The sequence below is a fragment of the Cannabis sativa genome, chromosome 5 (genome assembly GCF_029168945.1).
Source record: "Cannabis sativa cultivar Pink pepper isolate KNU-18-1 chromosome 5, ASM2916894v1, whole genome shotgun sequence".
Lineage (NCBI taxonomy): Eukaryota > Viridiplantae > Streptophyta > Magnoliopsida > Rosales > Cannabaceae > Cannabis > Cannabis sativa.
This window is the reverse complement of record NC_083605.1, coordinates 68562897-68577972: the sequence shown is the minus strand read 5'-3', so window position 1 is coordinate 68577972 and position 15076 is coordinate 68562897. Positions and strand designations below refer to the sequence as shown.

The following is a 15076-nucleotide window of genomic DNA, read 5'->3' as shown; positions in this document are numbered from 1 at the left end:
TCAATGGTTCAGGGGGAATTTTTAACGACAAAAAAAGTTCAAGGGTTATGATTTAGTACATGTCAAAATTCGAGAGGAAAAAAATTCTAATTAGTCTTCTTTTTATGGTTCCACATGAGAAACCAGTACCCAATTGAAAGGAAGTGAGTGGAGAGTCTTTCTCAGTACTTTAGCATGATAATGAAGAGAAAATCAAAAGAGTTAAAGTCAAGAAATAATCTCGAGAAAGGAAAAATCGAAAAAAAAAAAAAACTCAATTAATATTTAGAAGGGAGGTACTTAGAATGACAAAGGGTAAAATTAATGAATGAATAAACAACAACTGGGCATTATACTCTTTAGTTAGAATTTAAATAGAGACTATTGTTATGTATATAGAAAATAAAAAGACACAAAATCTAAAATTAAAGAACTTAATTAAAAGATGATCCATGTTTAAATTTTACTTATTTATTTATTTTTGGGAGTTTGCATTCTATCAAAACAAGCAATAAAATCTTTACTAAAAAAAAATTCTCATTTAATTATTATTTTTGTCGTTTTTCCTAATTTTTTTAATGCTATTTTATCTTTGCTAAACTGATTTTCTATTATCTTTCCAATATTCAAATAACTTAATTCCCTAAACAGTCAACACAAAGCTACAAAAAATCTAATTGAAGTTACATAATAGGCAACTAAATAGTAGAAAATTGTGGATTGATAGATATGATGGTTGGTTGGAAGTTCAGTTCTTGGGTGTGGAGATGGATTGTTATTTACTTGATGTATTTACATATTATTCATTAATTACCATTATTATAAACATAGAAATATCTGAAATATGAATAGACCATTGCTTCACTCAATCCCATAAAGCTGAACTCCAAAAAAATATTAGGTAACACCTATAAATGTAATAAATTCTTTTGCCCATTTCAGATAGATTTATATTATCGATCCTATTTCAATCATCTATTGTATAGACTCTGAAATTGTATCAAACTCACCCACCAAGAAAAATTATTCTCATTTTCGAAAATAAGCTGTTTTTAACTCGATTTTCATAAGTAAGCATCTTTTCATGGGGTTAAACAACAAGCTTTTTTTCTGTTTCAGCTGAGTAGCTACACTGTGAAGCTGAATCCTTTGGTACGTTTTTTTCAATTGTGTGTATAAATGAATGTATATTGGTTTAAATTTACATGGGTATTTGTAAAATTTATAATACCATGTGATTTGTTCTTTTTAGGGTAATTGGAATAGTGATTGATACTGATTCACGTTTGTGTCAAACGGGTTTTTCTTGAAGTTGCAATTTTGTGTCTTTCTATAACCAAAAGTTTTCTTCAATTTTTTTGGGTTTTTAAGAGTTTATTATTAAATTTTTTGTAATTGGTGAATCAGGTGAGTTTGAGATGGGTAACAGCAGTGATCAACCTGATGATCTAGAAAAACAGAGCAATTCAACTGTTTTAGCCCAGCAAGGGATAGAGTTCAATCAAGGACAGGTCACCATTGTTATCTCTGATGATGGAGAGTCCATAGCAAACTTATCCAAGGATGTGCCCTCACCTAAAAAGGGGTTCTTATCAAGGAGTGATAGTTATGATGAAGAATGCAGGTAAACCCAATAAAAACTTTACTAATTAAAGATAAAATATTTCTGTTCTTAGCATTCTTGATGTGGGTCTCTTGTTTGTCTATTTAATTTGGTTAATTGCTTCTATATAGATCCTTGTTTTTGCTGATTCCATAAAGTTACTTTCTGAACCCCGTATAGGATATTGCTTCAGTAGATTTGAAAAAGGTGTATATATGAACAAAGCAAAGGATTATAAAAAGTTCTAGGACTTTTTCTTTGTCTATGGTTCCAAGATGACAAAGAGGACACTAATCTTGTACATATGGTTAATGTGTAGCAATTACAAGTATGATGTGCTCTAGGGTGTCTTTCCTTGCTCTGATTTGCTTTGTGAGCTCAGATGATTATTAGTACTTAAAATGCTCCCATAAGTAGTTTTCCAATTCCAATTACTTTGGAATGTAAGTCCAAATGTTGGTCTTTGGCTTAGTGTTTATTGGAATATTGATGTGAAAATTTGTGAGGTGCTGTAACTAAGACGTTCTTAATATAAGATTTTATTCTATTTAGGATCCTGACAAAATGGTATAAAAAGCATGGCTAAAGACGTTTTTTAGTTGAGTAAATGATCTATAGTAAGTTGCCACAAAGACTTGAAGGGAATAATATAAGTTGATTACTCTTTTGCAGAGATTATAAAGTAGGAATATATAAACTACTTGGAATTTTTTTTTTCTTTTGAAAGTTGATCACATCTTGATGCTTTTCTTTATTCATTGTGACTATTGTTGAAAACCCACCTTACATACGCGTCCTTTCTTCTTTCCCTTTGTTTTCCTTTATTTGCTTTGTTAAGATGGAAAATTTCTATGGAAAGTAGATCCATAGCATAAGATGTATTTGTTGTTGTATTGTTCTTCAGGGTATGTCAGCAGGAGAAAGAGGAACACCTCATAGACCTCGGTTGTCACTGCCGAGGGGCTCTTGCTAAGGCTCACAGATCATGCATAGATACTTGGTTTCGCACAAGAGGATCAAACAAATGCGAGATATGCCAGTAAATCATTCACCAAATTTATTGTCGTCTAAGTTATATCAGTTATGAAGCTGCACACAGTAACTAGATTAAATCATTTTATGCAGAGAGGTAGCTACAAATGTTTCACCACCAGAGTCCCAGCCAATCGTATGTATTTTGCAACTTTTTGTGCAACTTGTGATAGGTCTATGAAGATAGGATTCGCTAATATGGCGATTGATATTTTGCTTGCATAAAGTCAGCTATTTCATATTTGATCTTGTACTGTCTGATTTTCATTTTCATTTTTAGAGCTTTATTTATTTTTCGAGAGGAAATCACTACAGATACATGATGAAGTTGAAAAGGAAATTAATGTTCTGTATGACTAAAGTGCTATGAAAAGCCTTGGAAAATATCTAAAATTTTACTATATTGATTTCATTGGCCTGTGAAATGTTGACTCTAATACTAATGAAAGGCCTAGGAAAACTGCTGAAATTTTACAGTTAATCTGAATGAATGTCTTGGCATGTGAAATTTTGATCCTTTATATTTTGTTGGAGCAGACAAATTATTGGGTATGGAGGATTGATCCAGCCTCTCGGTCACAGAATCAAGATAGGGTAAGAAAAGTTACTGATTGATCTTCTAAGCTTGTCTTCAATTCATAAGATATGGTATTTTATTCAACACTCAATTTCAATTTCAATGATCTATGAAACAGGGGTGCTTTAGCCCGCTCTGGGTGGCTTTTTCCATTCTCATTGGTGGCTTAATGCTTGATGTCCTAATATCAATTACTCTTGGTGTCTCTGCACTGCCTGTCAACATTATTATAGGTACAATCATTTAGACTTAGTGGTGTACTTTAAAAGCAACATAGAAATGAAAACTTCAGTTAATTCTTGATAGCGTTTAAAGTTTTAACATTTTCTTGAAACCATTGTGAAGGTGTCATCGTGGTGCTTGGTCTTGGAACCGCGCTGCGACTTGCCTTGGAATTCTGTCATGAGTGGAGTATGAGAAGAGTTGCACAAAGGGTGGAAACAAACGTGGATCATGCTTACCATCCAGCTTTGTAGGTAAATTTGTGCATGGTCAGATGTTGTTCTTGAAAACAATCGTTTAATTTTTGCATTGACCTGCTCTGAAGTGTGTATAATGTTACCCCTTGTCTGTATATTTGCCACGGTTTATGATAGTTACCACACCAACACATTTTGATGAACTGAAATTAAAACTTCATTTAATGAATGTATCCATTGAGAGTTTATATCTGTATCTCTATATTTATGATTATGGGTCTAATTGATGCCGACTGTTTCTTTGGCTGTAATTTAAAGAACATGCTAAGCTTCTTTTTTTGGAGAATGATGAGTGTTTTTTGAAGATAGCAGTGTAAGATTGTGTGTACCAATCAAGTGGAATCTTAGTTTATTTATGATGGTTTCTCAGTAACATTTAGTGTTGGAAAGAGTCTTGTTTGCACCCAAATTGGCAGGTCAAAGGGTTTGGTTTTGTACAAAATCTGAAGTTACTGTCTTGTCGAGTACTCATACACCTATTGCTATATTTATACGAGAAATGTCAAAAGGCACTAGTGGTGCTTAACACTTTTCTATGTGTCATTATTGTTGGTCTAACTATCGGGTCGCATATAGTTTAATGTAATAACTTTTAGAGAGTATCGCTAACTAATCGCAAGGCGACATGTCTAGAGGTACTAAGCACCACTCGTACCGAATAGTAATGCTCTGTTTATATTTGATAAATATTGTAAGAGAAAATAGTCTTGTTTGCATTGCATGTGTACAACAAACTTGGAAACATTCAAAACCTGCTATGACAAAGAGTGGATCTAATTAATCTATTTAATAAAAGTGAGTGTTGGGTATTATATTATTTTCTTATACTGTATTAATAAATAAACAAATAAACTATGGGAAAAATCATTAGTACATTCTCTAAATGAAGAGAGTGATTTTCTTTTTAATAATTATGTACATTGTAGTACTTACAATCATTGTTTATAATATCAAAATAAAATTTAAATAATTACTTAATTTGATTTTCACCACTTTAAAATATTAAGTTTTTTTCTCTTTATTTATCAATAAAGTATTGATTGGAGCTATATATGATGCATGATGATAGAGTAGAAGGAAGGGTTTGATATTTTGCTTTCAGTAGTGTGTACTGTCAGTAACCATGTGCTAGAGAATAAGGCTACTGGGTTTTGAATGTGGGTTAGGCTTAGGGACGTAAGCCTATTTTTACAAGAAGCTAAGCACATAGTATATTTGCACATAGTGTCCTATTTTTACAAGAAGCTAAGCACATAGTATATTTGCACATAGTGTCCTATTTCAATCATTTTTTATTTTATATATAATATATATTTTTAATTATATATTTTTTTAATTTTTTCTTTCAACTTATATTTTTTTAAAAAATACACATCAAACAAAAATAAATTATATTTGAAATATTATAATAAAAAAATATAAAATTTTATTAGAAGAAAACAAAAAATATATATAAGTTAAAAAAATTATGAAAATAAAATTAAAATAATGTAAAAAAATTTCTTAAAATAATATTAAGAGTAATTTTTTAAAATTATTTTAAACTTAAATTTCTTTAAATATTAATAGTGAAAGTATAAGTGTCCTCTATTTTTCTTCCTTTGGTTGGTGAGTTTCCATTTTTGACCCTTCACCTTTAAAAGATTCCACTATAACTTTTTCTCTTTTTGAAAGTTTTTTTCTGAACACTTTTTGTGGAGTTAAATAGTACTTTAACTTTAAGGCGACACGTAAACGTTATAATGGTATTATTTGGGTTGGCACGTGAGTGGCATGCTTTTTATTAGAATTTTGGTTTGCATTATTATTAGTACTTTAACACTTTATGATTATTATTATTAGGTATATAATATTTTAGTTTCTACTTATGCCCACTTACTTCACGTCTCTCCAAATTGATGTGAAACGAGTAATTATAGTGGGAGTAATATGACGATGCATAGATATTTTGCATGTTCTGGAAAAACCTTGATTTATTATTATATTATTGTGGATGATTTATCTTATCATATAAACAAACTTTTACCAATATATATCAATAAGATAAAATACAATCTAAGTAACAAACATAATTATTTTATATAAATATGTAAGGAAAAAAAAAGGATAATATTAGAAAAATGTCAAACTCAAACTATCTATATGAAAAAAAAAAAAAATAGATTACAATTTTATTAAAAAATTAACTAAAAAATATTAATTCTCAAACACAAGAAATTGAAGGGACATTTTTGTAAAAAAAACTCTTTTTTAAAATGGAGTTCTTGGACCCAAAAAAATAATAAGTATATATACCTTAAAATTTTAAAAAATTAAACTTAAAATAATTTTTAAAAACCACTTTTAAGATTATTTTAAAAAAAATTCTCATATTATTTTGTGTTAAATTTTGATACTTAATTTAATCTAATTATTTTTAAATCATGTATAATTTTTTTAATAGAATTTCATATAATTTTTTATTTTAAATTTTTTATAATATTTATAATATAATTTATTTTTATTTGATAAGTATATTTTTTAAGAATATAAATTAAGGAAAAAAACTAATATAATTAAAAATATATATTTTATGCAAAATAAAAATTATTAAAATATGTACATTTATAAATTTTGGGTCATAAAACTCCCCTTTTAAAAGATAAAGGTTCCAACTTCAATGAATCAAGATCTTCTGCTAAAAGATTGTGTTTCATAGTGTATTAAACCAATCTCATTATGACACATCAATTAATTTGAACATTTTAAGGAAAAAAACGCATAAATAATTAATTTTTTAATAAATAAAAAATTAATTGAGGTGTCAAACTTAGATTAATTTAACACAGTATGAGACACTATTTTTTAACAAGAAATCTTGATTCAACTTCAATAGTTCTATCAGTTATTTATCTTTCTATAAAAAAAAAATTACACCATATTTGAAGGGAAGATGTTTTTTTCTTTCTATTATTTCTTTACAAATTCAAAATTTTAAAAACAAATATTGGAGAACTCCATTGGTTAGTAGTATTTTTTTTTTTTTTTTGAAAATTGGATGTGTTCAATTATAAAAAGTCTCATAATTTGACTGTACTTCTAAAATTAGAAGAAATTTATGGAACTAAAACTAGGTAGACTTCAACGACAGTAACTAATTTTCAAATAATCCAATTAAGGATGCATCTAACAGTTTCCAAAAAATCCAAACATAACATAAGAAAACAGTACTTCTGATAAATTTGATCCGTTATTTTTTCCTCCAATTAAATATTCAAAATCATTGGATATTGTTTTGTTCAAAAATTTTTTTTAAAAAAAAATCTATTTTCACAAAATTAATTTTGTTGTTGTTTTTATAAAAGACAAAAATGTTGGTTTGGTGATGACTAATATGAATAGTTATAGGAGCGTGGGCGGAACACAAAATAGTGGGTCGCGCGTGGGTTTCACTTTCACCTTTTAAGGCAGCAACGCGGCATGTACGGGCGAAAAAAACACATAAAAAGGCGTAAGAAAACTTGGAGGATAAGGAATTCTCCAAATAATTATACAATACGTACGAATCCACACTAACTACAAATTTTTAACCAATCAGAATCCGAGCATACAATTACTATTTACTAAAGTCAACCATTTGTTTCTAAAACGACAAAAATATCCCAAAAACAAAAAACAAACACACAACACACAGTTGGGTTTTCTCCAACGATCACACAAACAAGTAAAGCTGAAGTAAAAAGAAATCGTCTGAAAGCTCTGAGAACAAAAAATATTTAATTTAATTAAATTAAAAAAAGTTGAAGAAGAAGAAGAAGGGGGAGGAAGAGGAGGAAGAAGAGGATTATTGTCGTTTGAGATGGGAGAGGTGTCGTTTGAGAAGTTGCCGTTGGGGTTCCGGTTCCGGCCAACTGACGAAGAGCTTATCAATCATTATTTGAGACTTAAGATTAATGGTCGTCACTCTGAGGTTGAGGTCATCCCTGAAATCGATGTCTGTAAATGGGAGCCTTCGGATTTGCCTGGTACGTGTAATTTATATGTGTGTGGTGTGTGTTTGTGGGTATAAGGTTTGGATTTCCTTTATTCCCACCACCTAAAATGAATTGGGAATTATTCGTTACTGGAGATCACTCATAAGATTCCATTCTTTCTTAAATTAAAAATATGGAAACATGAATAAATAAATACAATTTCTTTTTTGTTTTTTTTTTAAAAAATGGGTTATGTAGTGGAAGCCATTTTTGGAACTGGGTCTAAGTTTTTGAGCTTTTTACAGGGTTGTCAGTGATAAAGACGGATGATCCAGAGTGGTTTTTCTTTTGTCCACGTGATCGGAAGTACCCAAATGGTCAGAGGTCGAACCGGGCTACTAGTGCTGGTTATTGGAAAGCCACCGGAAAGGACCGGACGATCAGGTCCCGGAGCTATAGGTCGGCGACTAATACCACCGGGGCGATCGGTATGAAGAAGACTCTTGTCTTCTATAGAGGCAGAGCTCCTAAAGGGGTGCGAACTCACTGGATCATGCACGAGTATCGTCCCACGCTGAAGGACCTTGATGGTACTGGTCCTGGTCAGGTAATATAATCCAAATTAGAAACTCCATTCAAGATTTCTTCTTTTTTCATTTCCATACATTTTGTGGTCTTTTTATGAAATGGTACTTGAAATTTTAGCTCTGTTTCTGAGATTTTATGTTTTTGGTAGTAGAGATTTTGTCTTAATGATTCTAGCTTAGATTTTTCTTTGCTAGTAGTGGATTTATACTAAATTTCTTTTTCTATAACTGTAGTAAAATTTATACTTGATTGTAAATGTAATGTTGTTTTGATGAAATGCTTGAGGATGACTTCTCCCTATTTATGGCGCCTTTATGAGCACGGTGTAGATATTCGTGTGATTAAAAATGGTTCTATTATGTTGATATGAATCATGGAAAGATTTTGTAAATGTTAACAATGGTTATCAGTTTTGTAAATGCTATAACTTTATAATTAATTGACCGTGCATAATATGAGCTTCTGTTTGATTCTTATGTTGCAGGATGCCTATGTTCTCTGTCGCTTATTCCGAAAGACTGAAGAGAAGCCTGATGCTCCAAAGTATGATGAGGTGGATCAGACTGGATTATCACCCACTGCAACCAAGTCTTCTCCGGATGATACCTCATCGGATTTGCTTCAAGAATCAGCTACATCAAATATGGCAGCTGGAGAGGAGTCAGAAGTTATAAACAGGTGGTTAACTGATCAGTCAGACAAGATGACCCAAAGTGCTCAGGCACCTGTTGAAAGTGGTTCCACTAGTTATATGACATCTGATGTGGAAGACCATGTAATAGATGAAACTCCTCTGGAGGTGAGGCGCTGTGATTTTTGTATGTGTTGTAATTATTGTAATAAATCAGTTGCAGCCCCAGAAAATTTAATGTTCTCATTGTTTCTTTGCACTAGGTGCCCATGATGGAAGAAAACTCAAAGTTCAGTGAGGTTAATGCTCTCACTGATTATGCAGCAATCTCCTCTTTTAACTCACAAATTGAGCAACCACTCTATGCTGATTCACCTTTTGCCTGTGACTTTGGCAATGATGATTATGTAATTCCTTTTATGGATGGTACTGCTGAGCAAGATATATCTCTCACCGATTTGCTGGATGAGGTCTTCCAGAGCCATGATGAGAAGTTGGACTCTCAGAAGAACTCAACTGTTGGAAAGGAGACCCATTTATATGCTCAAGCACAGTCATTGCAGAACATACCACCAAGGAGCTTATACAATGGTCCATACAACAATATGGGAGCTAATATGAACCAGGTAAGGGTAGTGGATTAATGATTATATGTATCTGATTACTTGTAATAATCGTGCCTGTTAATCTTTGGAGTTCCCATATGTAGCTTGTACTTAACAAAATGTTTATACTTGTATGAGAAGAACAGTATGTTCATTTGCAAGTTCTGTATAGTAATCTAGTGCTTTTAATTGTTTGCTAGCACGACGTTGATACAAGAGCTTCTACTTGGTATAATGGGCAAATGGATGCTAAAGACATGTTGCTGATGCCAACCCAATTCGGACCTTCTCGAGTTGATGAGCCACTTAATAACCAGGAGTTTGTAACGGGAAATCTGGGTGCCCCTGGGGGTAATTTTGTGGGTCAAGTGTCTGTTGCTGGTGATTATTCTATGTACAATAATTTAGAAGAATCGATCAGTAGGAATCTTCCTGATTATCAATACAGTCATATCGGTCGACCTGAAATCAAATTTAAGCCTCGTCAGCCTCAACGACCAAGTTATGGTTTTAATAACACTCAGGGCATTGCTGGAAGAAGACTCCGCTTGAATGTAAATTCATCACATGAATCAACTGCAAATGACATTGGGTGTGACAGAAGTAAGAGCCATGAAGAAGAGGAAGTACAGTCAACTGCTACTGAGGTAGGATCATAAAAGATGTAGCTATTCATGAAATTCTGATGATACAACTTTTTGCCAAATTTGACTTTGTTTATTCTTTTGTTAAGGTCTTCAAAGCTGAGGAGAGTGATGTTAATCCCAATGGTGATCTTGGTTCTGGGACTGGAATCAAGATCAGGACCCGTGAATCTCAACCAGAACCAAGTTCAGATAATTTTATATCTCAAGGAGATTCTTTAAGAAGATTGCGTCTACAGATAAATACCATGCCTCAGTCAGTTGCCAATGACAACCTCAAAGGTGTGGGCCAAAACAAAGAAAGTGAAGAAGTGCAATCAAACATTACTGAGGTAAGCAATATTGGTGAGACTAAGACCTCTCACTACTAATCAAGCTTCTAATTTTAACTTGGCTCAAATAATTTTGATTATCAGGACACTGTGGAAGGTGCAAAGGAAAGAGAAAGAGAAAGAAAAAATGGTGTAAAGTCAACTTCTACTGAGGTTAGTATTATCTCTCAATTGACTAAGTAAAGATTAATGTATAAGAGAGGCTCATTTTTTTTTTAAAAAAGAAAACTTTAGTGGGGGCCAATATAAATTCATACACATTAATATTAATTTTTCAAAATATATTATCCTAAAATGTAGAAAAAAGGATGTTAGGGGACTGTGACCACCCCAATCCCCCTAGCTCCTGCCAATGACCTATGCAAGTCATTCATATATCAATCTTCATATTTTTCACTGACGAATACTTTTTGCATCTCAGGACTCTCTGGATGTGAATTACAGCGAAAAAGAAGATGAATTACTTTCAATATCTTCTCAGGTTAGAGTCATCAGTTAATGTTTACCTGCTTCAGATATTCACATATTCACATGTCAATCTGATAATTTTATATTTTAAATTTTTTTGCATCTCAGGACTCTGTGGATGCGGAAAACAGTGAGACAGAAGATGAACTAGAGTCGATTTCTTCTGAGGTTAGAATCACCGGTTAAAAGCTACACATAGTTATATAATCACATACCAACTTTCTAAATTTTAATTTTAAAATTTATGAATTTCAGGACTTCTTGGAAGATGTAAACAACAGTGAGGGGGAAGATGAACTACAGTCAGTTTCTGCTGAGGTTAGAACCTTCACTAAATGATGCCCCTAATTTAGACATCTACATACCAATCTTCAAATTCATTCTGATTTTTCTAATAATTTCATGTATCAGGACTCTATGGATGATGCTAACGACAGCGAAAAAGAATTATGGTCGATTTCTACTGAGGTTTGTATTTCAGTTAATGTTATGCCAGATATTCACATTCGCAGTCTTCAAAATGTTGACTAAGATGGTTCGAATAATTTTGTATCTCAGGACAATGTGGATGATGTAAACAACAGTGAAATTGAAGATGAAGTAGAGCCAACTTCGACTGAGGTAAGAATCATCCATTTATGCACACATAGTTTATACATTCACATAATTTGTATTTAACAAATTATCTGTTATGCTCTGTGTACAAAGCAGAGTCCATGCCTCGATGAGGCAAATAAGGAGAGTCATCATCCTTTGATGTTTGACACTGCCACGGAAATCGCTAGAGAGTCCTTTACAGAAGGGGAAGATAAAAGCGAGGAAACCATTGAAGTATCCTCAATAAAAGAACTAAACAAGGAAATTCTCGATAGATCATCCTTGGCGAAACCAAGTTTCAGGGAAGAAATGAAGGATAAATTTCCGGGTAACAGCCCTACAGAGGCATCGGAATCATTAGAGAAACTATCTAGACACCCTGTGTCAACTTATTCCTTTGTCATCTCTTTTGGGGTTTCTGCTGCTATAGTTTTGCTTTTAGTTTCATTTGGCTGGAGAGCTCTAGATGTTGGTGTTGCGTGGAAGTAGGCTGTAGGTTGTAGGTTCTAGGTTCTACCTTCTAGATTTCCTTTGCCTAGCCTGAGAGCTCTTTAAGTTCTTACCTTTTTGTGGGGTTAAAGGAGGTTGAAAGCTTGTAAATTGCAGTCATAAATTGTTATTGCCAGCTTAGATTATTTTGTCTTTGCTTTATAGTTAATTTTTTTTTTGCCTTTACTACTTTAATGTTGGACATCGAATTCAAAAGGAAAAAAAATGTTGGCATCAATATTAGTGTAAGAAGAAAAGGTAAAAGATAAATATTCTTAACTAGGAATTCACATGGACAACATTACTCTCTCAACTAAACTTTATTATCTATTTCAACTTAAAGACAAAAAAGTACAGGTCACAGAGCACCTAAAAAGAGAATGTAGCATTCAGCAACTGTTTCATTGTATTTTCCATCGAAAGTAGAAAATGGATTAGACAAGATCTTTCCGTATTGGATGTTGGTCAACAAATGGTGAGAGGTTGTTCATATGAAGTTTTTGATTTTTTTGTGGTAGCACTTTAGAATGCCAAAGAAAAGACTAGCACTTCCTAATAGAACTATAGAAGGTTGAGTATTTGAATAGGAAAATTAACAAGACAGATAGAAGCTAGATGATAGAGCAGATTTTACTGAGAATTGTCCATAATTTGTTAGGGTCCAGATTAATTGGTCTTGCTGATCCAATCTAATTACATGAGAAATAGATTTAATTTGTTGAGAATTGATTGATATTGGGATTAAAATATGGTTATTATTGTTATATAATGAAAAGATTGCCTGATTCAATTATGACAATGTGATGATACATGAATGTGATATTCGGACTCACCTTATTAGGTGATGCGATATATCTCGCAGCGTACCTATTAGGTACAAGCGGTAGTGACATGTGGTACCAGGCTATGGTGCGGGCTCATCTTATTAGGCAATGCAATATATTGGTGCCAAGTTTTAGTACGGACTCACCTTATTAGGTGATGTGATATACTTGGTGGCGTACCTTATTAGGTACGTGCGGTAGTGATATGTGGTGCCAGGCTATGGTACGAGCTCGTCTTATTAAGCGATGCGATATATTAGTGCCAGATTTTGGAATAGGATCACCTTATTAGGTGATGCAATTACGTGATATATGGGTGACAGGCTATGGCACGGGCTTGCTTGATTAGGCAATGCAATACAAGATTATTAGATTAAAGTATCGACTTGCCTGATTAGGCAATGTGATGTAATGAAGATGATTACTTTATGAGGTAACATATATATCGTTTATATTATTAAATGAATATAATGGTTTGTATTACCAAATATTTTTATATTGATGTTTATTAGTGACAGATGCCAGTAGTGATTTAAATTTCATCTTATGAGTAATGCGTGATCGTTTGATTTTGATTGTTTGAGTATAAATGATAATATTTGAATAATAAACTATATGATTATTGTTATTACTTTTCTTGCTGAGTCCTTGTAACTCACGGGTGCTATGTGGTGCAGGTAAAGGCAAAGAAAATTTAGATCAACCATGATGTGACAATCTTCTCCAGTAATGTACATATTGACCCCCACCAGCCTGTGTGCTGAGTTACTAGGAGTTGTTTTGGGCTATATCTGCTGTGTATTCTGATTATGTCTTTTGAATTATTTTTCGTTTATAGTCTTTTGTAAACTTTTTACAATAGGGATCCCCGAAACACAGTTTTAGTGCCGTTATGATGTCCGTTTTTAGTGTTTTATTATAGTGAAGTTTTAATATTATCACAGATTTTAGTAATTAATTAAATTATTAGTACTAAACTAGTATATAAAATCACACATGTGGCGTTCCTATGGGATAGGGCATTACAGTGATCAAGAATAAATTATTAATTACCTCTTACTTAGGAATTGATAAACATGCACACTAAAAACGTAATCACATATGCATATTATTATACTAATCTTACCTCAATCTCAAATTTAGGTGTGCCGATCAACCTGGGTGGAACTACTACTCGACGGTTTATAGGCCCTTAAGTCACAATATATGCAAAATTAATAAGTGATACGCTAAATTACTTTTTGGGGACTTAAAATCATAACTAAAAGTTTTCCTATCGATGGATAACATGGAAATACCATAAGTATCACTAAAATATGAAAAACTAGGGTTTCGCAACTGTTAGAATTGGTAAACCAAATTTCCATATCAAAAAACTAGTTCTTAGGGTTCTGCCAGGGGAATCGGTTGACTGGTTCTACAAGGCAAGCCTGAACCGGTCGACCAGTTCTGTGCAGGAACCCTACAAACCCTCACACAAAACTCAACTCTACCCCAAATCGCCTCAAACCTTCCAGAATATCTATACAAACCATAATAAACTTAATTCAAGCAATAAAAATAACTTTAAACCATAGAAACCAAAATCACCATGGAAGAGCAAAGTTTGAGCTCTTAAGCTCAAACTTTGTCCAAATACCACAACAAGCATCAAATCAAGCATAAACCAGCTCCAACAACTTCAATTCAACCTCAAAAAATAGAAACAAACTCATTCAAACCTACAAAAACCTATCTTCAAAAATTGCGTGAACACATAACTCAAAACTACAAAATTCAAAGGAGAAGAAGGAAACTTGCTTACCAAGAGCTGGTGCCTTCAATCCCTAAGAATTTCCCCACAGTTAACCTTCTGAATTGATGAGAAAAATCAAGAAAAACTAAGGCCTCCAAAGCTCTATATGTGTGGCCGACCCAAGAGAGAGAGTGAGAGAGATAAAAAGGGGTTGAAGAAATTCTAATTTTCTAATTTCTTCCTAAATGAATAAAAGATATTATTCTAATTTATTCAACAATGAAATAAACTTAAGAAAGTCAATATCTCACTTTAAACAAAATAAGGGTAAAATTACTAATTTACTCCGTGCTTCACCAAAAAGTAATCTTCTCACCTAAGGGTATTTTGGTCACACTTATAATCCCAAACATCCTCGACATTTTTAATGTCTATCTAAATCGCTCTGCTATTTCTAAAGTTTTTAAACTACAATAAAGTGACTCTATGAGCCTTACGTCGCATTCTACTGTTACAAGACATAAAATATGAAAAACATGA

At 32.5% G+C, this 15076-nt stretch overlaps 2 protein-coding genes across 4 annotated transcripts; both read left to right on the top strand.

Annotated features, from left to right (window-relative positions):
• The first annotated feature begins 676 nt into the window (after nucleotides 1-676).
• On the top strand, nucleotides 677-3858 carry LOC115716936 (uncharacterized). Of its 3 annotated transcripts, XM_030645863.2 has the most exons (8): nucleotides 730-880; nucleotides 1099-1131; nucleotides 1387-1603; nucleotides 2487-2621; nucleotides 2708-2750; nucleotides 3152-3208; nucleotides 3310-3424; nucleotides 3537-3858. In XM_030645863.2, the coding sequence occupies exons 3-8, from the start codon at nucleotides 1398-1400 to the stop codon at nucleotides 3665-3667; spliced, it is 687 nt and encodes a 228-aa protein (XP_030501723.1). In that variant the 5' UTR covers nucleotides 730-880; nucleotides 1099-1131; nucleotides 1387-1397; the 3' UTR covers nucleotides 3668-3858. The 3 variants fall into 3 exon arrangements, with proteins under 3 accessions (XP_030501722.1, XP_030501724.1, XP_030501723.1); XM_030645862.2 differs by having other exon boundaries at nucleotides 677-1131; XM_030645864.2 differs by lacking the exon at nucleotides 1099-1131 and having other exon boundaries at nucleotides 707-880.
• Nucleotides 3859-7087: 3229 nt separating this feature from the next.
• Nucleotides 7088-12132, top strand: LOC115715736 (NAC domain-containing protein 14). The gene is made up of 13 exons (XM_030644403.2): nucleotides 7088-7674; nucleotides 7929-8230; nucleotides 8696-9010; nucleotides 9106-9468; nucleotides 9648-10094; nucleotides 10181-10423; nucleotides 10508-10576; nucleotides 10845-10904; nucleotides 11000-11059; nucleotides 11147-11209; nucleotides 11303-11359; nucleotides 11450-11512; nucleotides 11603-12132. Exons 1-13 carry the CDS (start codon nucleotides 7509-7511, stop codon nucleotides 11975-11977), a joined length of 2583 nt encoding a protein of 860 aa, XP_030500263.2. The 5' UTR covers nucleotides 7088-7508; the 3' UTR covers nucleotides 11978-12132.
• The last annotated feature ends 2944 nt before the right edge of the window (nucleotides 12133-15076 follow it).

Excerpts from the sequence above, each read along its gene's own strand:
- LOC115715736 (XM_030644403.2), top strand. The coding sequence starts at position 7,509 with ATGGGAGAGGTGTCGTTTGAGAAGTTGCCGTTGGGGTTCCGGTTCCGG. Across the intron at positions 10,095-10,180 it reads TACAGTCAACTGCTACTGAG|GTCTTCAAAGCTGAGGAGAG; the intron begins GTAGGATCATAA and ends TCTTTTGTTAAG. Across the intron at positions 11,513-11,602 it reads TAGAGCCAACTTCGACTGAG|AGTCCATGCCTCGATGAGGC; the intron begins GTAAGAATCATC and ends TGTACAAAGCAG.
- LOC115716936 (XM_030645862.2), top strand. The coding sequence starts at position 1,398 with ATGGGTAACAGCAGTGATCAACCTGATGATCTAGAAAAACAGAGCAAT. Across the intron at positions 2,622-2,707 it reads AACAAATGCGAGATATGCCA|AGAGGTAGCTACAAATGTTT; the intron begins GTAAATCATTCA and ends CATTTTATGCAG. Across the intron at positions 2,751-3,151 it reads CACCAGAGTCCCAGCCAATC|ACAAATTATTGGGTATGGAG; the intron begins GTATGTATTTTG and ends TTGTTGGAGCAG.